Source organism: Arvicola amphibius, chromosome 5, assembly GCF_903992535.2.
Source record: "Arvicola amphibius chromosome 5, mArvAmp1.2, whole genome shotgun sequence".
In the NCBI taxonomy this organism is placed as follows: domain Eukaryota; kingdom Metazoa; phylum Chordata; class Mammalia; order Rodentia; family Cricetidae; genus Arvicola; species Arvicola amphibius.
The window spans coordinates 68,881,433-68,904,686 of record NC_052051.1 but is presented as its reverse complement, the minus strand read 5'-3'; the positions used below and the strand labels follow the sequence as shown (position 1 = coordinate 68,904,686).

The window sequence follows — 23,254 nt, the reverse complement described above, 5'->3', positions numbered from 1 at the left end:
GTCACTGTTGTCTTTATAATAAGTTCTGGGCCCGTCCGATTTGTGTAGGAAAACACCATCTCAAGGAAAAACAACATGCGTGCACACAAATGCAACCAAAACAAAATGAAACGTAGCAACGTGGCGAGTGCTCTGAATCTGAGAACCTCCTGAGCGTGTAAAAGCCACGTTCAGTGAACAGTGTGAGAGGCAGCAGGTGAAGAGGCCTTGCCTTTGTTTCGGCCAGTTTTATGTGGAACGCGAATTCTATCGCTTCTAAGAGTTTTGTTTCTTATGTTTCTGTTTGTACATGATGCTGGGGTTATTCTGTGGTTTGCTTGTTTCTGTTTTCTTTTTCTCAGATGGAATTTTGGGCAGAATAAGTTAAAATAAAGAATCACAGAAGATGGATGTAGCCTAAAGATGAGTACAGAGGAGCCACCAGGGCAAAGGGAAGATGGGCGTGAGGAGGGTGGGATGATGGCGTCGGGGGTGCGTCTCTCGTCACCAGGGGTTAACTCACTGCGCTGTGAGGGTGAAAATTGTAATGGGGCCAGTTGTTAGATGTAGCGTTTGTCAGAGAATGGGAAGTCTGGTGTTCAAGAAGGGGGCAACCTAAGAGGATCTTTCCTGCATCCTCATGCAAAGAATAAGTGATGGGTGTATGCTGATGGCAAGAGGTGGCACTGGGGTTCTCTTCTGCCTGGGTCTCAGCATGTTCTTGTTTTTCCTGTCTTTAAGGGAATATGTGCCAGGTATGGTGACCCAGTCCCACGCTACCAGCAGTCAGGGGACTGGGGCTGAGGGGTCTTGAAGCTCAAGGCTAGCCTGGGCTATATAGAGGGCCTCTGTCGACAGGGAGGGCTGGAAGGTTGGGAGGAAGGAGAGAAGAGAATGTATTTAAGGGCATTTAAGAAACAGATACATGGAATGAGGGACAGTGCTATCTCTACTATTATTATCCAGAAATTACACATCAATATTTTATGCACATTTTAACATTGTTCAATAAGCTAAAGCTACCTTAAAAGAGAAATGTTAATTCTATATCATTTTAATTAAAGTAGAACTCTTTATACTTTTTAATTAAAATAGAATTGTATCACTTTCTCTCCTTTTTTTTCTCCCAACCACTCTCAAGTTGGTGGCCTTTTTCTTTGATTATTTTTGTTTTATACAAATATGTATGTATGTACATATGTGTGTATGTATGTATGTATTATGTATATGCATAAACAAGACCAGAACAATGGCAATATCAGCAGACATGTTAACATGGAAGGGAACAGTTTCATAGAGTCCCATCCCTAGGCAAAGAACCACAGGTAACTAATGACTACTGAGAGAAGGAGAATTAGGGATGAGCCCTTATTGGTTGTCTGATTCAGAGTGACCAGCCTTGAAACCACACAGACAGCAAAAACATACCCAGTAGTGTGTATGTATGTGTGTGTATTTAAAAAGGTCTTGATTTTTAATTATGTGTACACGTATGTTTATACACATTCATGCAGTGCCTCCAGAGGCCATAAGTGGGTGTTGTAATCTCCTGAAGCTAATTTACAGGTGGTGGTGAGCCACCCAACATGGATGCTAGGAACCTGCTCCAGTCTTTGCAAGAGTGGTACATGTCTTAAACTGCTCGCCATATCCCCACATTAGTATTTTGGTGTTTATATAATACTACAAGTCCATCTCTGCAAGGGATCTTAATCTTTTTTCCATGAAAAAGCAGGAGTGGAGATCTTAGGCTTTGGTGACTATGTGACCTCTATGGAAACACCAGCCATTGACTGCAAGCAAACAAATCGGCAAGTCTTTTTCCCAGGAAATCTGTATTTACAAAATGTACCAGCAGCTCACATCTGGGCCATGGTCGCACTTGGCCAGCTTCTGATTATCCCTTCATTTCAATCCTTCCCCCTTACCTTCCTTTTCATTAAAAAAATTATTTGAATTTTTTTATTTGTAAATGACTATAGACTTATAGGAGTTGCAAAAAAGATGTGGAATAGTTTTGTTTGTTTGGTTGGTTGTTTTGTTTTATCCCTGCTCCATGCTGTGCTGCATGAGAGGCTGGCATCACTGGCCAGCCACGGTAGAGGCCCTGGGGTCTAAGAGCATGCATGCAGTTAAGGCGCCACCTGCCCGGCGCTCTGCAGAACCAGTGCCTTTGTTGGTGGTTTGTTCCTTTTCATTACTGGGTGGTACTCCATGACCCTGCAGTTTGGCTGTTCACCCTCCATATGGTCCTGACTACTCGGATTGCTTCTACTCTGAGCTGTTTTGATCCATTCCACACCAGCCCCCAGACGCATCTCTTTGATAGGTATATGTTTCATGTGGAGAAGCCTGGATTAATCCTGACCTCTCCATCGCTCAACAAAGGAAGCAAGTCCTCCTCAGGAGCCTTGAGTTTGACGTTTCCAAGATTAAAACCTTTTGTAGCTTGTGCAAGGAGAAAGGTAAGCTTTGGCAATACCTTACTTCGATACCCCAATACATCCAATGGCATGGCTTTATATTAAAATCATGTTTATTCAAACAGTCCATGTCTCAGCTCTGCATCTTGCTGTTTGGCTCTTTAGCCTCATTCATTAAAGAATATTTAACACAGTTGCACATTTTATTACCTACTCTACTTCGGAAGAGCCAACGGTTAGAAAAAACAACTCAATATAATTCTCTTTATGTTTTACAGATATGTAATTTGTGAGCCCCATGCATTCCCATTAAGGAAAGAGGATTAGATGCTCAATCATGTTTTAATGTTGTGCCATCTGTTTATGTCATCAATCTCTTAGGCAGGGCTTTAGAACTTTCTAGTCTGCAGAGCCCTCCCTTGACTGAGAGGAAAGAATTTGGGATGTAGATCCTCTTGTTCCTGAGCTCCCAGGCTGAAGTCTATGTCTGCGGTCACTTGTGCTTGTTCATTTGGCCTGGACAGGACTGGGAGTGGGCCATGGCTTCCTACCTGGCTCAGCCTCCTTCCTGCTGGCTTACTCTCTGGAATCAGGCAGTAGGAGCTGGCTTACTTCTGGCTAGAGAGCTACCTTAATCTTGTTTGTCAACCACTTTAGGAACTTTCCAGAAAGCTTCTTGGCAATTGATAGGTCACCTGCATATCCAGAAAGCCAAGTCCATATGCATGTAGCCTTGCGGGGTGGGGTGTCATGTCACAGAGGCCTGATGTTTCCCTAGTGTTTCCACAGTGACACCTATAAGGGGAAATACAACTCCTTGCACTGGTTTCTAGTATTCTCGGCCTTCTACCTCTGTCCCTGCAGGCCAACACTGAAAGGTAAACTCTTTATACACTAAGTAGGAGAGAAAGGCTTGTGAGAAATGCACACACCAGTGCTGTATTTCTTGACTTCTATAGTTGTCATCTCGGGACAGTATGCTGTTTGAATGTAAAAAACTGTCGTTAGCATCTGGGAAGTCAACTCAGTCAGTAAACCGCTAGTCACTGGGGCTGATTGCCAGCACACTTGTGAAAAGTCAAGTGTGTTTACAAGAAGCTGCCATCCCAGCACTGGAGACAGAGACAGACTCACTAGTCAGCTGAACCAGCCTAATCAGCCAGCCTCAGTTCGCCGTAGGGAGCCCTGGCTCAACAAACAAGATGGACAGCGGCAGAGGAACAGCATATGGTAGACTTCTGCCACTACTACCCCTACTCCTGTCTTTGGACTTTTGAGTTTCTCTTGTAGTATCTCTCTCTCTCCCTTGTGGACTTCCCCTTTCACTTACCAAAGTAAGGAAAACCCATTATCCCCCACAGTTTTATACACCTGTGGCAGGACTAGATTTTATGCTTGAGTCTGAATCTCAGAGAACCATCTAAAGACGTATATGGAAATACTATAGCTTATTTGAATAATTGGAATAATTGGAATTAAATTAACCTCAGAAATATCTACTATGAGTGCCTTTATCTAAGTAAATCTCAAGAGCAAGTGTCTAGTTAAAGTCCAACTTCTTAGTTTAAAGAATGCCCAAAGGCTGAAGGTTTTGCACTTGGTTGAGTATGTAATTTTGAATTCCTGGTGCTCTTCAGTCATGACTAATATGTCTTTGCAATTGGTTCATTTCTTCTCAGCTCTCGTTTTAGAAGTCCAAAGTGACCTTGTGTCTGGGGGCAAGCTCGCTGTGCATAAACCTGTAGTTGTTGAAGAAGAGAAGAAAGAGAAAGGACCAGAGGGAACTCAGATGCAAAATGATGCTTTAATACCAGGAAATGCTCCCAGAGATGCTCTGGCTCTGTAAGTCGTCACTGTGGCCGGAAAAGGGGCCTGTGCTGTGTGCCCACAGCTCTTCCACCTAAGGCAGTGTGGAGCCCATGCAGGGAACTCAGAGATGTTTCTGAAGCTCCATCACTTGTCATACAGAATTCACTTAGTTTCTGACAGACTAATAGAGCTAGGGCTTTAACCGTCACTTTCAGCTCCTTTCAGCGACGCAACTACAATATTATCTTAGCGTGGTACGTTCCTTTCCTTCCCTTCCCTCCCCTCCCTCCCTCTCTCTCTCCCTCCCTCCCTCTCTCCCTCCCTCTCTCCTTCCTTCCTTTCTCACCATGTTTTGTCCCAGTAAACACTGAACCATCTTGAGCCACTGAAATCACTTTCTGGAAGATCGTCATAACGCCATCCTTTCAGGCTCTCTAAGGTCCCTCTGTGGACAGCTATCTGCTAACATGTCTTCAGTTCTTCCGTGAGAGCCTAGGCTGACCAGCTGAGTAATAACCTGCCCTCTTATGGCCCTCAGCCCTGCCAGCAATGGCCCTGTTTTTACCTCATGGTAACTGCCATTTGACACATCTCTTCTTGCTGTCTAGCATACCAGCTTCTAATAATGACAAACTATGACCTGAAGATGGCATATCCCTAATGCTCACCGCAGATACTTCCTTCTTTCTGCCTCAAGTTCTCTTTCTTGTCACACCCCTATCTGTGGTGACTTCACTTAATTTAGACAGTGCTGTACACGGAGATGTTCATGTCGGGCCTCTTCGCCCTGTGCCTTCTTGTCCAACCTGGGGCCTCCGTGTGGCAAAGGACCCCACCCACATGCTCTGCATAGGCAGAATAAGGGTATGAGTTCATACCAGACTTGAGCCCAGCGATTGCCAAACTCACTTTTCCTTGTCACAAATTTATATTTTTTGCCTTTATTAATTTAGAACGTGTGCGCGCGCGTGCGTGCGTGCGTGCGTGCGTGTGTGTGCGTGTGTGTGTGTGCACTGCAGGTACAGAAGTCAGAAGATAAGGACTTACTTCTCTTCTCCCACTGTGGCCTATGGGTATCAAACTCAAGCTGCCGGTCCCCGTGACAGGTCGCTGTACCTGCTGAGCCACTGCCGGCCCACCTTGCTACCAACTTGTAGGAAGCTGGTTTTAGGAAGCACTTTTCTTAATCTGACAAGTGATTCATTCATCTAGTCCAGGTCTCCAAACAATACAGGCACTGGCAAGCAGTTTTTTGCTTTCGGAGAGTTTCTTCTCCCACTTGGCGTCTCCTATAAAAGTTAGCGGATTGGACACAAACTTTCCTAACAAGCTTTCCATTCTTCTGAAGAATGTTTCCTCCGGCCTCCAAATTACCAGGCTGCACTCAGACAAAACAGAGTGAGGAAAAAGGAATAACCTTCTAGAGCAAAGATCTGCTTCGTGGATCAGTCACGACAAGGCCTGGAGTCCTTACGGTGCAGGAACTTATAGCTTCCAGCACACAGGGTTGCTGGCTCTCACCCAAACACCCCAGGCAGGTTTTGTGACCCAGGCTCTCAAAGATTCCCTGAGTCCAGGGTGCCACGGGCTCACAAGGCAGCTCATTCTGCTTTGATGATATACTGACACAAGCTAGGGTCATCAGAGAGGAAGGAGCCCCAGCTGAGGAGATGCCTCTATGAGATCCAGCTGTAAGGTATTTTCTCATTTAGGGATCGTTGGGGGAGGGCCCAGCCCAGCCCATGCTGCGTGGTGCCATCCCTGGGTTCTGGGTTCTGTAAGAAAGCAGACTGAGCAAGCCATGAGAGAACGAAGTCAGTAAGCAGCACCCTCCATGGCCTCTGCATCAGCTCCTGCCTCCAAGTTCCTGCCCTGTTTGAGTTCCTGTCCTGACTTCCTTCACTGGTAAACAGGAATGCTGATGTCTTAGCAAAATCAACCCTTTCCTCCCCAACGTGCTTTTTGGTCATGGTGTTGCTTCGCAGCAAGAGAACCCTGACTGAGACAGATGACTAGCTCTCAGAAATCCCTGCCCCTTGAACTCCTACTTCCCTGTGATGAAATCCACTTTTAGCTGGCAGACCTTCAGTTCTCACTTATCAATGTTGTACCTGGCTGTCCCTCTTTGAGCAAAACTTTCACTAGTTATTTGAGCTGTGTCCAAAGACAACGTCTTCTGTATCTATTTAATTGTGTTTTTAGTTATCTATTTTTGAGTTGGCATGAAAAGTCATGGGTTTGGCTACAGTGTTATCATACACCCATCCCATCATGAGTTACCCCCATCCCATTATGTGTTACCCCCCCTCCCTCGCTGTGCTGCCCTCCTCCACCTTCCTTCCTGCTCTGCTGTAGTCACCTTCTTCCCAAATGCCCCTGTTGGGCTTCCATTTCACATATCCTTCATGATCCTTTCTCATGTTCCTTCCTCTCTGTCCAGTAAGACATCTTTGATGACAAAACTCCTTGTTAGGAAGTCCCTGTGTGATTTCTCTGGAATCCTCCACTCTGCATCTTTGCAGGATCTAGCTTGTGAGAATTGAGGTGATTTAAGAAAGGATATCCATCAAGCAAGCTCTGCAAACATAAATCTAAAAGGGACCTTCGCTTCTCTTTTTGAGATTATTATTTGATTCCAACATTGCTCCCTTCCTTTCCCTCCATCCACACCCTCCCATTTACCCTTCCTCACTCTCTTTCAAACCCATGACCTCTTTGTTCTCTCTCACATGCATGTATGCATGTACATATATGTTCCTAAATATAACCCGCTCAGTCCATATGTTACTAGTATGCATGTTTTCGGGGCTGAAAGGCAGGCTTTTTTCATTGCTGGGTTCTGTGGAGAGATGTGTGCGAAAGCCTGTAAGGAGCAGTGTGGGAAAGAGCCTGGGCACTGGGTCTACATCCCTACTGATGGGAAGCAAGTTCAGAGCACAGAACGTGGGGACGACCTTCTCATTCCCTGCAATATTGCAGAGACTGTCCCTTGCTAACACCTGAGCTCTGTCTGGAACCACCTCCCTGACTGCTCACTCTGACATGTCAGCATCTTCCTGTTCCCCAAATGAATCAAATGCATTCTTGATCTTTTCAGTTTTATTTATATGTTTGTTTTTGACTAGAATGTTCATCCTCAATAGCAGGCTTCTTCTGGGCCCCCAGTTTGGAGCTGGCCTCGGAAAGGGGTCTGGCTTCACTTCTAAAGCACCGCAGATGGCAGCACAGCGACTCCCCGCTGCAGTATCCTGTTTTCTTCCACAGGGAAGCTAGCTGTGGCCACTCATTTCCTTGTCTGTTATCTTTCCTTTTCCCAGCACAATGCGAGCATAGTGAACCAAGACCTTACCTGTCTTGTTCATTACTGTACCCAGAACAAAGAGTTCTATACCTGGCATATACCAGAAGTTTAATAAATATTGGTGAAAGGAATAAATGACTAGCAGAATATGCATCTTATGAATAAGGGATTTGGTTGATTAATTATTTAAACAAGATAGATTTTTAGAATGCTTTTCTAGATTGACTTGACTGCATTTGACTTGCCAGGACTAGCAAAGGCTGGTAAATTTGGAGTAGACACCGTTTGTGTGGTGAGGGTGGAGGAGCTGTGTTTTCTGTTTCAAACACAAGATGGCACTGGCGTCTTTTCAACGACTGGGGATATGCTGACCAGGGAAGCTGCCTGGGCTCTGAAAGAGGCCTTGGTTGCGCTCCAACCTCATACCCATATGCAGCACTGGCCCTGGCATCGAAACGTGCAAAGCCAGATGTGTTAACACCAGAGTTGCCCTGGAAGACTTCAGTCATTTGACAATGCTGGTGCTTACACCAAATTATCACTACTACCTTGTTGATCACAGCTCATCCCAGAGAAAGAACTTTATTTACCCAGTCACATATTAGGACTGAAATATGCATGCTGTTTTTTTTATACATCCCTCAGCAGACAAGTCTTCATAACACTATCTCCTGATCTTACTTGTTCTAAGAACAACTTGGAGTTCAGAATCCATGGATCTGAACAGTGGCTGCTACTCCTGCCCCTTTGTCTTGAGTTTTCAAAATCACTATTATATTCTAAAATTTCCATGTGTTTTTCTCAATTAGAAAACATGCATGCAGCTGTGATTTGAGTCACTTTCAATTCCTCTATTGAGAGGAATTATTATCTTAATATCAACTTCAGAATAAATATCTGCAGTCTGGTCATCTGAGCTATACTGCTTTGTACAAAATCAGGAGCCACTTAAGCACCAGTGTGAGGAGTGTCATTTCGTGTCCACTATTAGTTGCTCAAAATACTGTTTAATGGCTTTAATAGAACTTTGAAATATAATGCATGGATTACATTCAAAGCTAAAATAACAAAAATTAATGCTGTGGACTGTGGCATTGAGGGATTTTGTTTGTATGCATCTACCAATAGAGGTGCACTAGTAGATTTCCCAATCTAAGCACCCATATGAAAACATGATCTACAGAAGTGCCAGAATCCTGCAGGTTGTGGTCAGGCTACAGCTGGAGACTCTGTGGACATGCACCAGCACTCTTAGACTTGACTTTGCCCTGCATCTTGACAGAGATTCACATGCAAGAGCCCATCTCCGCATGGAAGCCCGTTGCAGGATGCCCAAGTATGCCTGGCAGGACCCTTCGTACAACCTTGCTGATGGTGACAGCCTTCCAAAGAAAACGGACAAAGAGCTCCTGGAAAATGTGCAGCCCCCAAAGAAACACAGGTAAAGTTTGCATGGGATTCCTGTTGGAAGGTTCTGTCTGGTCTTAGCTCTCCTCGTGCGGCTACAAGCACATTCCTTAACATCTTTACTTTGGCTGCTGTATGTGCCAGCGTGCACATTCTTCTCTTGTGATGCTGATCACAGCATCTGTGACATGTAGGAAGAACATGTTCTTTACCCCTCATCTCCTCCTGTGCAGGCTGACATGATGTTTGGGTATCTGATGGACTCTTTCTACTAAATGGTAGTTCCATTCACCTTTGACTTCTGAGAACTTAGAATAGAATTCAAATGCTTGTATTCATTGGATGAGTGTGTGGGTAACGTACTAAACCCTTAACTAGGATGTTCTTAATACCTTAAGAAGATAGGAAAATACAATTTTTCCTTTTAAACATTTTTGTTCTGGTTGTCATCTAATGAAATGTTAGGAATATAACATATACTGTATTTTTCCATAATCTTTAGATATTTGCTTGATGTTATAGTGGCTACTAGCACATGTGAGTTAAACAATGTCCACAGATTTAGCCATGACCATTAGAGTATGCACGCAGTGGGGGCTTAATAGAGCCTTTAGATTAGTATGTCAGTGTATTTCGATGTTGATGGTGTGTCATACATCTACCTAATGTTATGGTCCTTAAATAAGAGATTTCTTTAAATTAACTTCCTGGCATTTCCTTAGTCCGTTAAGACAGTGTTTTGCTGAAATTTTGGAGCCCAGAATGCAGCAGCAAGAAGAAAAAAGATTTCAATTTGCACAGAACACAATTATTTCTCTGTTTTCATTCTGCATGCCTCTTCTCTGTCTTTTTATTTTGCTTGAATTTCACCTTTTCTTCCTTAGCTATACTCCTGCTTTCCATCTGAGCTTTCTTTCTCTTAGCTGGCAAATTTTTCAAATGTCCTCTTAAATAAGCATTTATTTCTTTTATAGAATGAATTCAGGATTCTACTTTAAATTTTTTAAATTAGTGTCTCTCTCTTTCTGTGTCTGTGAGTGTGTGTGTGTGTGCACGCACGCGCGCCGTGTGTGTGTGTGTGTGTGTGTGTGCGTGAGTGTGCCATAGGTGAGTGCAAGCTGGTAGAGGCCAAAAGAGGATGTTGGATCCCTGGAGCTGGGGTTAGAGGTGTCTGTGAGCTAACTGTTGGATGTGGGTGCTGCAGACCGAGCTCAGACCCTTTAAAGGAGCAGCCGGCACACATCACTGCTGACCCATCTCCAGCCACAGGGTTCCACCTTCCACCCCAGCTTAGAAGCACATTGCTGATGGCCTCACTGCTGTCCTTCCGTTCTATTTATCACTGAAAGTTAACACCCAGCCCACAGGCAGCTCTGAGCAGCAGCATTTAGCATCTCTAGTGCATACACTTCCGGGGACATTTTCGGGTCACTAACAGGCTTTTCTTAACCTTAGCCATTTCCCAAAGCACAGTAAATTGCAGAAGCTGCATCATCAGGAATTTGAATACAGAAATGGGCGAATCATTAGCTTTGCTGCTCCTCAGCTGGTCCTGGGTGTACAGGGCTGCAAACCCCGGTCAGGCACAGAGGTCGTTTTGGTGGAGAAGAAATCTGATGATGGGAACCAACGCTGGACACATAAGGAAGAAAGCAGGTAAACCCGCTGAATTGTGAGGTCTTATACACCAAACTGGATGGAACAATGGTTCAGTGGTTATGAGCACTGGTTATTTTTCCAGAGGACCTGGGTTCAATTCCCAGCCCCTACATGATGGTATACTGCCATCTGTAACTCCACTCTCAGAGGATCTGATGCCTTCTTCTGGCCTCCACAAACCCTGAATGCACATGGCGCATATGCAAATACTCAATACACATAATATCCGTCCAACTGTGAATGAGACCCTAAGAGTTCTGCCTTGCTCTCCACATATCGTGAAGAAATATAGTTGAGGAACTGGGTTTTCTATTTTACTTGGTGAAAATTCTTTATTCTTGTCAAAGAAGAGACAGAGACATAAACAAAAAATTTAGGTAAGCTACACACAACTTAACAACTGTTAGATTCAGGTAAGACATCATTTATTTCTTAGTTTTATCTGGCCATTGCCTCAAGACTATATACTCATCTCATTTCTCTTTGTGACAGGAAGAAATCAGATATGAATTCTAAATGGGACCTTTGTTTATTCAGTCTTTCTCCTTGTCTCTCCTCACATGGGTATCTTCTCAGTTTTCATTCATAAAAAGAACAAGTGATTTCTAGTCATACAGAGAGCATTGATTCCTGCTTTATCAAATGTATTAGCCTAATTCAATGTCTGACCTTGGTTCTATATTCAAAATGATCAAACATTTTCTTGAGAAGATCAGAAGAAATAAGACAATTTGGCTACTTTATTATAGTAAGAAAATATTATTAATCTTGTTGCATATCATAATTGGTCAATGGCTGTGTTAAGATAAAAAGAGGGCCTTGGCCAATTAAGTTTATATTATATTTAGAGATAAAAATATGAGATGTTAAATGAGCTTTATTTTAGGCATTCTAGCAAGGGTTTAGAGAGATGGTTCAGCAGTTAAAAGTACTTGCTGCTCTTGCAGAGGACCAGAGCTTAGTTCCCAGCACCCACAGAAGAGTGGGCCCCAAATTATCTTTATTTCAAACTCTGGGAGAGCCAACATCCTCTTCTGACCTCCGTGGACACTTGAACGTATATGTGCATGCATATAGCCAACTTGTATTTATTGTGTAAACACAGAACCAATAATAAATAAGTCATAAATTCTAGTAAATATAAAAGTATCAAAAGCTGAGATATAGATGGAACAAGATAAAATGTTGACAGTGTCTCGGTTCATGTTTTATTACATATTTCTCTTTGTTTTGTATATGTTTGAACATTAATTTAACCAGAAAGCATAAATTCCTGTTTTTTTGGACTACTCTACCTAAAATTCTACTGTGGCATATAGTGGAGCTCTAGTCAACTCCTCAGCCTTTTGAATAATATACAGGATATATTTTTTATATTGTGCAAAATATTTCTTAATGGGAAGGAGCTGTGACTTTGTATTCTTGGAGCAGACTGCCCATGGCTTAGGCTCTGTGCTTTGAGGGAGATGGAATAAGCTTTGGGAGGCAGTATCAGCAATCCTGGCATGGCAGTTAGCTATGCTCTGCCATTTCCAGGGTGAGTACAACAGAGAGCAAGGAATGGTCATTGGTTGTGTGCTAAGGGAGCTGGAGCGTAATCTGATGGACAAGCTGCTAGGCCTGTTTCTTCACTCCATCCACCAAGGCTATGCTGTCTATGACGAGGAGCTAGGAGAATAGGCTTTTAGCCCTACAAACAACTAGTTATAAGGACCATAATTCACTCATTCAGCTGACACTATGTGTTCATTAGAGGGAAAATCTACCACGATGTTACAGCCCTTAACATTTACAAACTCAAATATGAGGCACCCAGTTTCATAAAAGAAATGCTATTCCATCTAAGATTCCCACCGACTGTGACACAGTGATGGTGAGTGACTTCAGTTTCTCACTTTCACCAGCAGACGGGCCAACAAGACAAAAACTAAATAAAGAAACCCTGGATTCAAGATTATCATAAATCAAATGGGCCTAACAGACATCTACCGAGCATTCCACCAAACACCAAAGAAAACAATTTCTTCTCAGCAAGCCATGGACTTCCTTTTAAACTGACCACATATTAGAATACAAAGCAACTCTAAACAAAGTTAGCAAAACTGAAATACCATCCTGCATCCTGACCACTATAGATGAAGGCTATGGGTCATTGAAGGCATTGTTTTAGGGGTGGAACTTTAGCAAAAAACTAAAAAGAGTAAAATTCTTGTTCCTCTGGAGCTAGATGCCTAGAGTACAAAGATATATGCACTATATTTAGTGGATCTTTCTGCCTTGTTTTTCTGGATTATGCTCAAGTTCCTGTGATTGCTTTTTTAAAAATTGAAGATAGACTTTTTCATATGATATATTCTTATTATGATTTTCCCTCCCCTGACTCCTTCCAGATCTTCCCCAACACCCCACCTACCAAACTCCACACCTTTCTGTCTCTCTCCCTTTAGAAAACAAACAAGATAAAAAAAAAAAACAAACTAGAATAGGATAAAACAAACAAACTACCAAGAGAAAATGGGCCAAAGTAAAAGCACACGAAACAAATATAGACACAGACACATACACATTCACACACACACAGAAATCCCATTAAAAAAAACCAGAATTTTTCTTAGATCTGGATGCCGGCATGGCTGAGTGCAGGTGAACATAAGGGGGGTGAACATGTGACTCTGACTTGGGCAATCTTGGAAGTGCTTCCGTGGCCATTGTGAGAGAGATGTCTGTGGCTCTGAGTCCTGGTTAGCTTGGTCATTTGTTCTTCTGGGTGCTGGAGAGAAAGGAGCACAGAAGGCGATTAAAAACAGGAAGAGAAATTCGCCTAAAACTGTTAGCTGATGGGCTATGAACAGCTCTGAAAACTCTAGCCATGGGCAACACCGAAGTCTGTTTCAGTCTTCTGGAACTCTACAACTTGATCATCTTGAGACTATCCCGGGTCAAGCCATGGGACAATGAGGGGTAGTTTGTGGGGATAGTTGGCTGTTATAATGCTTTTGTCTTTCCCTGTTTTGACAGTACTATTAATTGGCACTTGCTGATAGCAGAGACGTATTTCCTTTCTATAAGAAGCATGTGCTTATGAAACTTCCACATGAAGCCCCTATATACTAAAGAACAAGGTGGAAACAATGTGCCCCAATGATCTCAAGATGAATGTAATTTCAAGAATTAAGTCCTAAGTGGCTCTATTCTGGGTAATGTGGACCCTAAGGTAGTGACATCTCAGGGGGTCACTGCAGAAAGTCAGCAATCATCTGATCATTTGAATATTATTGGGTGCCAATACACATGTAAGAAATACACATGTATGAAAACAGCTGAGCCCACAGAGGTGAGGTCTTGCAGAACCAAGCCCTGACAAATGCTGAAGAGGCATTTCAAAACATTAAATATCCATTTTGGAAATTCAGTGGTACACCATTAACTAACTATGGAGGAGGAAATAGATTGTAAGATTAGATGACCATCTTTCACCCATATGATGGGTTTTAAGTTTTCTGTTTTCCAGAACTTTGTGATTCTTTACAAGTGTGTGCTGTTTTTATTCTCAGAAAACTGAATAAGCTATCTGAACATTTTTAAGTCTTTAGAAAAAAATATATTATATATATATATATATAATACACACACACACACACACACACACACACACACACACACACATATATATATATATATATATATATATATATATATATATATATATTCTCTGTCCTTTTATTCTCACCATTACATTTTATAGTCAAGGTAGGTTACTTATATTTTCAATGACAGAAATGCCACCACTGGTCTCTAATGTAACCATGTTCTGAAAAATAGAGATGAAATCCAGAGAAATAATCTTTTGCTTGAATATTCATTTTATTTTTTTCAAAGTGATATAAGAAAAATGACATAAAGATTTTCACTCAGTCATTTGAAATTAATTTCTCAGGATTTGTACTTGCTCCAAGATCTCTTTCAAATTTCAACTGAGGGGCGGAGAAATGGTCCCACGGTTGAGAGCCCTGGTTACTCTTACAGAGGGCACTGGTTCTGTCCCCAGCACACACAGTGGTTTACAAACATTGATAACTCCACTTTCAGAGGATCCAGTACCCTCTGCTGACCTCCATCTGCACCAGGCATGCAAAAGGCATATGGACAAACATGTAGGCAAAATACATGTGAAAACAAACAAATAAATCTTAAAAAAAAAAAAAACAACTCAACTTAGGGGCTAGAGATAGGACTAAGCAGTTAAGAACATTCCCAGTCTTCCAGAGGACTGGGTGATGTAGGAGGGTCATCTGTCTATCTGTTGTTTCATTGGTTTATTAATAAAGAAAACTGCTTGGCCTGATAGGTCAGAACATAGGTAGGCAGAGTAGACAGAACAGAATGCTGGGAGGAAGAAGGCAGTGAGGCAGACGCCGTGCCTCTCCTCTCTGAGACAGACGCAGGTTAAGATCTTTCCCAGTAAGCCACCACCTTGTGGTGCTACACAGATTACTAAATATGGGTTAAAGCAAGATGTGAGAGTTAGCCAAGAAGAGACTAGATGTAATGGGCCAGGCAGTGCTTAAATAAATACAGTTTCCATGTAGTTATTTCAGGCATAAGATAGCCATGTGGGAGGCGGGTGGGACGAAAAGCAGGCCCACCACCTCATCACTACAACTGGGGTTTGGTTGGTAGCACAGTCATCGGATGGCTTACAGCCCTAACTCCATGGTGATTAGCTCCCTCTTTTAGCCTCCCAGGCTTGCACACACACATGAACATATACAAGTACACACACCAATAAAATCTTTATAATGTTCAACATACATCTTGGATTTTAGAAAATCTCCTTTGGAAACATGAAAATTTAATAGAAAAATACATATTAAGATTTATCTTATTCATTATGTGTGTCTCTCTCTGTGTGTGGGAATGAGCATATTCTCTGAAGGTGCCTCTGAAGGTCAGAGGAGGTACCCAAGCTCCCACCACTGAAGTTACAAGTGGTTGTGGGTCAGTGTGGGGGCTGGGAGCTAAACTTGAATCTTCTGTAAGAGAAGTGTGTGCTCTTGACTGCTGAACCATCAATCCAGCCCCGGGAAAATACTTTAAAAAGCCACAGCAATGTACAATTACACCTAATGATTTCCCTTATGGTATTTACTTTTATATGCATTAACTCACTCAACTCCCACAGGGTGCACATTATTCCAGCGTACAGATGGATAAATTGAAACATGGAGTTTGTTAATGTCATACATTACTAAGAGATGGACCCAGGATTCCATCACATGCAGCAAAACTATAAACTCCATTTCATCATCTTCAATGCTTCTCAGTAATAGCAGCATGGACGATAAAGATATATCAGGGCGAATAGAATCTAGAGACAGAAACCGTACAATAATTTACATAGGGTACATAGATTATGAGGAATTATTAAACCATGATAAACACAAACTATTGCTTATAAATTCTACAGAAATTATTATATGGATATTATCTATATAGGACTATCATAACTTATTTGTTCTGATAAGCTGGTGAGACCTAAAGAAACCTGGGTTTCTACATAGCAGAAATGTATAAAAATTCCATTATATTAAATATTAAATTATATTAACCACAGTCTGTTACTTAGTGGGACTAATTCTGTCTTCTTAAGGACCTTCCACCTCGCGAGTAACCCCGATCTTGTGCTGGCAGTGTCTATGACTAAGGCTCAAAATGAAGCCCAGGGCTTTCCAGTTATCATTCAGGTAAGATACACACAAGCCAACAAGAAGCCATGCCCTTTCCGGAAGCTGCAGCAAGACTCCGTGCCCCTTTGTTACAGAGCAAAGGGATAGCTGCCATAGAATGTTGTTTTGAATGTCACTGTGAAAATACTTTTTGTAATACCCTACCTAGACTTCAAATTGAATATGTTGAGATACCTCAGGTTGGTTCATTCTGGTCAATGGTAAATATAGGCTTTCTGGTAGTCAAAAGTGGGGACAGTTATTACAGTCACACACTGGCAAGCAGGAGAAACTGTCCCTACAGATTTCCAGAAGCTTGCAACCTCAGGGGGTGATGGCTCTTTGGTGCACCTAAATGTATTGGTGGGGAGCACAGGCAAGGTCCCATGGTGTAGATACTGGAGGAAGAGACCTTGTCCTTCTTTTGGGAGGTCATGAGCCCTCAGTGGTAATTCTGCTAAGAAACTTACGTGCAGTACCTCTAACGCAGGCTTCATTTGAGTTTGGGGCAGAGCCCCTGAAGCTCTTTTCTGTCACCCCTCCTTAGAACCAAACACTCACAAATGGACGTGTGATGCTCCCTGATAGGTCAAGGAACAGCTTAAGAGCGTCCCAGCTCTGCATCCGCCTTCTGGAAGCTGCACCCTGGTTCCCATCAAACAGCATAATCATCTCCACATAACATTTGCTTTATTCTGTGTTTTTAATGAGGAAACTTGTTTTGCAGTTTGGAATCCCAAATCAGGACACAGCAATCTGGATAGATTCTGAAGTTCGCTTAATTAAGTTTTCTGTCCTTGTGGTTAATAAGAAGTAGACATTTGTACTGAAAATGCAGCACACATAGCATTTCATGTTTCCTACCAGGCACCTCTTCAACACGGGCCACAGCTAGGTGAAGCCTCACGTGGCTGCACATTCCGTTCCCTACTCATTTTCATAACAGTTGGCGATATGAATGTCACCCCCAATGTGTCTTATTTTATAAGAAATAAGCTTAATCATAAGGTAATCTGGACTAACTTCTAGTGTATCTTCCCATTACCAGCGCTTCCATTTTTTTGTATTAAATAATAAGTTCGTGAGAAAACATTTATGTATCTATAAGTGGAAATGAGTCCCTTCAGGTTAATGCCACTAGATCCTTTCTTGTTGTTTGAGAATTTAGCCTATGGATTTTCAGATCTTGGGGGGACCTCTGTTGTCTGACCCACTAAATTAGTGCTAAGACCTTCAATGCTGTTTACATTTCACCAGGCACAGTAGTTATAAATTATAAAGTTCCTTGAGGCATCGTGATATGCTTTCCTGGAGCTAACCTGCCGGCTTATGTCTATTTACTTCCACTTGAGATAACTCAGAGAATGCTATAATTAAATAACAAAATCACATTCTATAATAGTGCAAACAATAGAATTAAAACACATATCCTGTTTCTATTGCATAGTTAGCTGAATTTTTAAAGGTGGGTTCTTAAAAACTCACTTCCTTTAATATCAATCAAGCACGTATTGAGATGTCGACAAATTGTGTTTTCATTTAGTGAGTTGGTGTTTAGGGAGATATTGTGCATGCATGTTGGGCAAAAACATAAAAACAATAGGTAAATTCACATATGGTTGGGAAAGAAGAAAATCAAATAATGTTTCTGAAAATGCCTTTTTGGTTAATATCATAATCTTTTAAATGATCTAATCAATAGTCATTCTAGAACCTTTTCCTAAAATATTTTCATGAATTTACACACACACGTGCACACACACACACATACACACACAGAGATACGACACATGCACATGTGCTCATATATTCTGCCAATTTATTTATTAGAGGAAATGTTTAAAAAATGTCCTGCAGGTTCAACTATTTAGGAATTTCCCTAATTTCCTAAGCATAATTTTTCTAAGAAGAAATGATTAATGTCCTTTTAAAATGTCAGAAAAAATTACAAAATAGTGTCAGGAGTTAAAAATAGTGGAATTACAAAATTTTAATTCGTTTGTTTGTTGTTTGTTTTTTGTTTTTGTGAATCAAGTATGTTTAATGTTATGTAGCTTTGTGTGTAACTCCTAAATATTGACAGTATCATTTCCAGTAAGTTATGAGTAATTGTATTTCTAAATTTATCCAGTAAAGAGCACCTGCTCCACCATCTTATAAACTCGCCGTCTCTCTGAGCCCATATTTTGTCACTCTTGCATTTTTTAGAAATACAAGCCATACAGCAATGGGGCTGCCAATCAAAAGTGGCACTACGTGGCAAACACGAGAACATTTATGGTCTTTCACAGCACTGCCCTGGATCGGAAAATCACAGCAGCCAATTCCTCCGGCCTTTGTACGTCATCTGTCACTAAAGAAAACATTGATCAACCTGTAAGTAGTTCCCTCTTCCCAAAGATGGAGGAAAAATAGGGTCATTTAATAAAGCAGGAGGTTTCTCCCCATGGGGAAGTTTAAGTTCATAAGGCTGAGCACTAATTTGCTTGCTTCAGACAAGGTCTTGCTACAGAGCCCAAGCTGGCTTCTGACTAGCAGCCCTCCTCTCTCAGCCTCCAAGGTTGGGATTACATGTGCACCACCATGCCTGGCATGAATACTGATTTTTGATGAGATCACTTAGACTCTGGGGTTTTTAATAGGAAAGAATGAAAGGAAATTATGAAAGTATAATAAATTACACCCTCTATCTAAAACTACTTGTTTTACTGTGGAAAATTCTATACATATTCTAAAGCAGACAGTAGCACACTGACTCTTGATTGATAATCACATTTATCAAGATTTGGACACTTTTGCTAATCCCAGATATGATATTATTTTACATCTATATTAAACACGCAGTTTTATAATTTTGATCATTTTTGACAAAATCATCATGCCATTGCCATGATTAATAAAATGAACAGTGACATTTGGGTAGTATAATAAACTATGTTTTACCAAATTTTCTAGATTGTCCTAAAAATTCATTTTTATCGTTGGTAGTTTGAGTCAAGGCTGGGAAAAAGACCCTCAGGTGGGATCATGTTCACAGCATGGTCCATAGGCAGGCAGCATGCTCTGCCTTGGGATTTGCTGTCATGTGATGCCATTTGACTTGGTTCTCTTTCTCCACGATTTCTGTAAATAGGATTCACACTAAAGTTGTTGTTAAACCTATGCTTACCATTTTCTACAGAGCCTGCATGGATTGCCATGTGTACTTCAGAAACTCAGGTCTCTGAAACCTATACCTAACTTCTGTTTTTCATGATGCTTTAGTAGTTTGAAGGAATTTCTCCTCAGCCCAATACCTGAAAATTTCTCAATGTCTATTCATCTAATGTCATAATTTGCTTCAAATCCATCAATTTTATCTCCACATCAATTAGCTAAAGATTTAATAAGAATATTACCTCATTATAATATTTCAGTAGTCAGAAATACAGTTTGAAAGGAAAGGCAGAGGAAATGCGTGATTTTTCTTGCACATCAACTTAATCAACTGAAAAAAAAATGTATATTTCTTGTGAGGTGGCAGTTTGGGTTGAGCTCTGCCGGGCAGCTCTGCTGGTCTTGACAAGGGCTGCAAAAGTGGCTCTCATCATCTTGTGGATTTTTAGCATATGAGGACTGCATAGTCCAAGATGGAGTCTCCCACTTGCATTGACCCTCTGACCGTTCCACTTCTCAAGAAGCTTGGTCCAATGAGTTCCGGGTGAGCTCAGGGCTCCAACTGTAGCTACAGAGCCAGGCGCTGCTGTGCAGCTGCTTTCATGCACCTGCTTGCCTCTTACTTCTGCTGTCATTGGGCCAATGTCAAGGACATAGCTTGCTCACAGACGCAGAGGAGAGGAGAAAAGCACTGTACCTCCTGACCAGGGGAACAGTAATGTCACCAGTGGAAAGCACATGTAAACAGTATTGGAATGGTTTTACTGTAGCCACCTTTAGAAATAATTTCCTACACTAACAGCCACATGGTTAGTTTTCAAGTCAGTGTCTACCAACCACAATTATTTTTGCATAATGTCAAATGAGGTCCCATCCCCGATTCATTCTTTACTTGTATTAATAGCCGTGTTATGAACTCCTGTGAGCTTACATACTCAAATCCAGTCAAACTGTTTGAATTATCATTCTTTCTAGTCTCAAACTGCCGTTCTTTGAGTCATTTGGGACACTTTTATTTTTGCTATTGCATTTTTTTCGATTTTATTCTTTAACTCCAGGATCAATTAGTTTCTGTGCACAACAAGGTGTCCCTTATATACAAGATGGTATGTTGTAGTTTTTCTGCTCCCGAAGAGGCACTGGTCATTCTTCAAAGAAATCTTGATTTTGTATAGAAGTTAGGGTTCCCAGTATTACAAAGTCATTGCAGAGTTAAGGAATACTTTTAAATTTTTTAATTACCGGGGCTGGTGAGCTAGCTCAGCAGATAAAGCATTTGCTGGCAAACCTGAAGACCCAAATTCAGTCCATGCAACCCACCTGATGGAAAGAGAGAACCAATTCCTGCAAGATGTCCTCTGACCTCCACCCATATGTGCCCTGCCCCCAGCATACACACACCAAATAAATAAATACATGTAAAAACTTAATTATTGAGAAGCATAATAATGCATTTGGGTTGTGGTTTTAAATTTAGCATTTGATGATGACACGTGTGTTTTCCTTGTGCTGTAAAGAGTACTGCAAAAATCCCCTCATGGTTTAGGAGCCCCACATGGAAGCATCTTTTCCGGTATTTTAGGGATACTGTTACCTCTCACCCGATGGAAAGGAAACAATGATGCTGTGCCTGGCTTGCGGGCAGTCCATGCGTGCACAGAAGGGGTGGAAACAGCTGCTTCCAGGCGCTCCATTCTTCTGTGTTTCTGGCTCCGAGCAGAAGTCCTTGCCACGAAAGCCATTCAAGGTCATCAGCATTGCCAAGGTACTTCCCCACTTATCCGGCTGAGCTCTGCTACTGCCCATGGGACAATGATTTGGAACCTTGGGTGCATTTAGATTGGCCTTACATTCAGGTTCACCTCTGTGTGTCCACTCCATCTTCCTCAGAGGCACTTTCCCATCCAGACATTGATTCCTTATCCTAATTGCAATTTAAATTGCATTGTCTTCTAATACTTCTGTCCAGCTTTTGGAGTGAATTGGGCACTTTTGCTGCCACAGGCTGCAGACACCTTTCCCTTCTCTTTGTGTAGCCTTTAGGTCGGGAAGTGACTTTGAGTCTTTGCTTGGCACAGCAGCATTTTCCCTTTTTTATGAGCATGGTGCATTTCAGGGAGGATTTGACATGTTGCTGTTAGTAACAGTTCAGGCTAGGTGGCAGAATTCATGGATCCATGCCTAATACCATTTAGAAGCCCTAGGGGTGATGGTGGGGGACTAACACTGCCACATTCTGTGACCTTAATTTAAAATGACACCATTTTAAAAAGGAAAATCTTCCCTTTAAGTTGAGCAGTGTTGTTGAAGGAGGCAGTTGGTTCCCAGCTGCCTGGCTGTGCCAAGCAAAGACTCAAAGTCACTTCCCGACCTAAAGGCTACACAAAGAGAAGGGAAAGGTGTCTGCAGCCTGTGGCAGCAAAAGTGCCCAATTCACTCCAAAGGCTGGACAGAACTATTAGAAGACAATGCAATTTAAATCTTAGACTTAAATAATCACACAGAAACTGTATTACTTATATCACTGCTTGGCCCATTAGCTCTAACTTCTTATTGACTAACTCTTACATATTAATTTAACCCATTTCTATTAATCTGTGTATCACCACATGACTGTGGCTTACCAGCTAAAGTTTCCAGCTTCTGACTCTGGCAGTGGCGCCATGGTGTCTCTCTGACTCTGCCCTTATTTCTTCAAGCATTCAGCCTAGCTTTCCTTGCCAACCTAAGTTCTGACTTGCTATAGGTCCAAAGCAGTTTCTTTATTCATTAATGGTAATCACAGCACAAAGGGGTGACTCCCACATCACCTCCCCTTTTCTGTTTAAATAAAAAGGAAGGTTTTAACTTTAATATAGTAAAATTACATATAACAAGCAGGTATCAAACAAGAATTACAGTTACAATATTTATATCTACTTTATCTTTTATCATAACTAAGGAAAACTGTAACTATAACTATAAATTCTTCAACTCCATCAAAGACTCCAGAAGGATATAATATTACCTAAGTGAACATGAAGTGCATTGTAAGCAACTTCTGAAACTCTAGAATTGATAGAGACATCTCGCTACCTGGACAGTCACCCAAAAAGTTCTTCTGTATTATTGGGGCATCCATCTTCAGCCTACAGGCCCATAGTATATAGCAGACTTTTCCATGAAGCAGGAAATTTCAAAGACAGTTCTGCCTATATTGGCAGTTTGTCAGTCACTTTCTTCTGTGTCCTGCAGAAGGTCTGGCAGACTCTCTCATGAAGCAGGAATCCTGAAGGATCATCTCACTTTTAGGGAAGTTCAGCAGTCATTTCTCTGTGGGTCCTGCATGTCCAGTTAAGCAGTCCAGGCAAGAGCAGTTTCTTGCCCAAATGGCTAACCAACTCCATAAGGAGGCTCTTCAATGCCCATCCTTCTTTTGAAGTAATTTGGTGCTTCCAGAAGCACATGTGTCTCACTGTCATGAAAAGTCCTAAATTCTTAAAACACTTTAAATGCCACATTCTGTGGTCTTTGAAAGATTTGAAGAACTGCTATCCATCTGAAATACTTCTCTGTATATCTAGAAAATCTAACTAACATGACTACAAGCTTAACTATTATAAATGATTCTCTATTTACCTATATTTCTTAATTATAGATTACTGTAGTGATGAGCTGTGGGCAGGCCTGCTTTTCGTCCCACCCGGCTCCCACATGCCTGGCTAGCTTATTCCCTGAAATAACAACACACAAACTATATTCATTTAAACACTGCCTGGCCCATTAGTTTCAGCCTCTTACTGACATCTTGACTA

The 23,254-nt window shown here is 41.7% G+C and overlaps 1 protein-coding gene across 2 annotated transcripts in view; it reads left to right on the top strand.

The window, feature by feature from the left end:
- Nucleotides 1-23,254, top strand: part of Dcdc1 (doublecortin domain containing 1) — a 65,526-nt gene that overhangs the window by 13,635 nt on the left and 28,637 nt on the right. For both annotated transcript variants that reach the window (XM_038331248.1, XM_038331247.1), the window contains exons 4-10: nucleotides 2,309-2,444; nucleotides 4,082-4,244; nucleotides 8,795-8,953; nucleotides 10,375-10,575; nucleotides 16,229-16,322; nucleotides 18,513-18,680; nucleotides 21,043-21,225. In XM_038331248.1, the coding sequence (XP_038187176.1) occupies nucleotides 2,309-2,444; nucleotides 4,082-4,244; nucleotides 8,795-8,953; nucleotides 10,375-10,575; nucleotides 16,229-16,322; nucleotides 18,513-18,680; nucleotides 21,043-21,225 (1,104 nt within the window). The remainder of the gene's footprint in view (nucleotides 1-2,308; nucleotides 2,445-4,081; nucleotides 4,245-8,794; nucleotides 8,954-10,374; nucleotides 10,576-16,228; nucleotides 16,323-18,512; nucleotides 18,681-21,042; nucleotides 21,226-23,254) is intronic.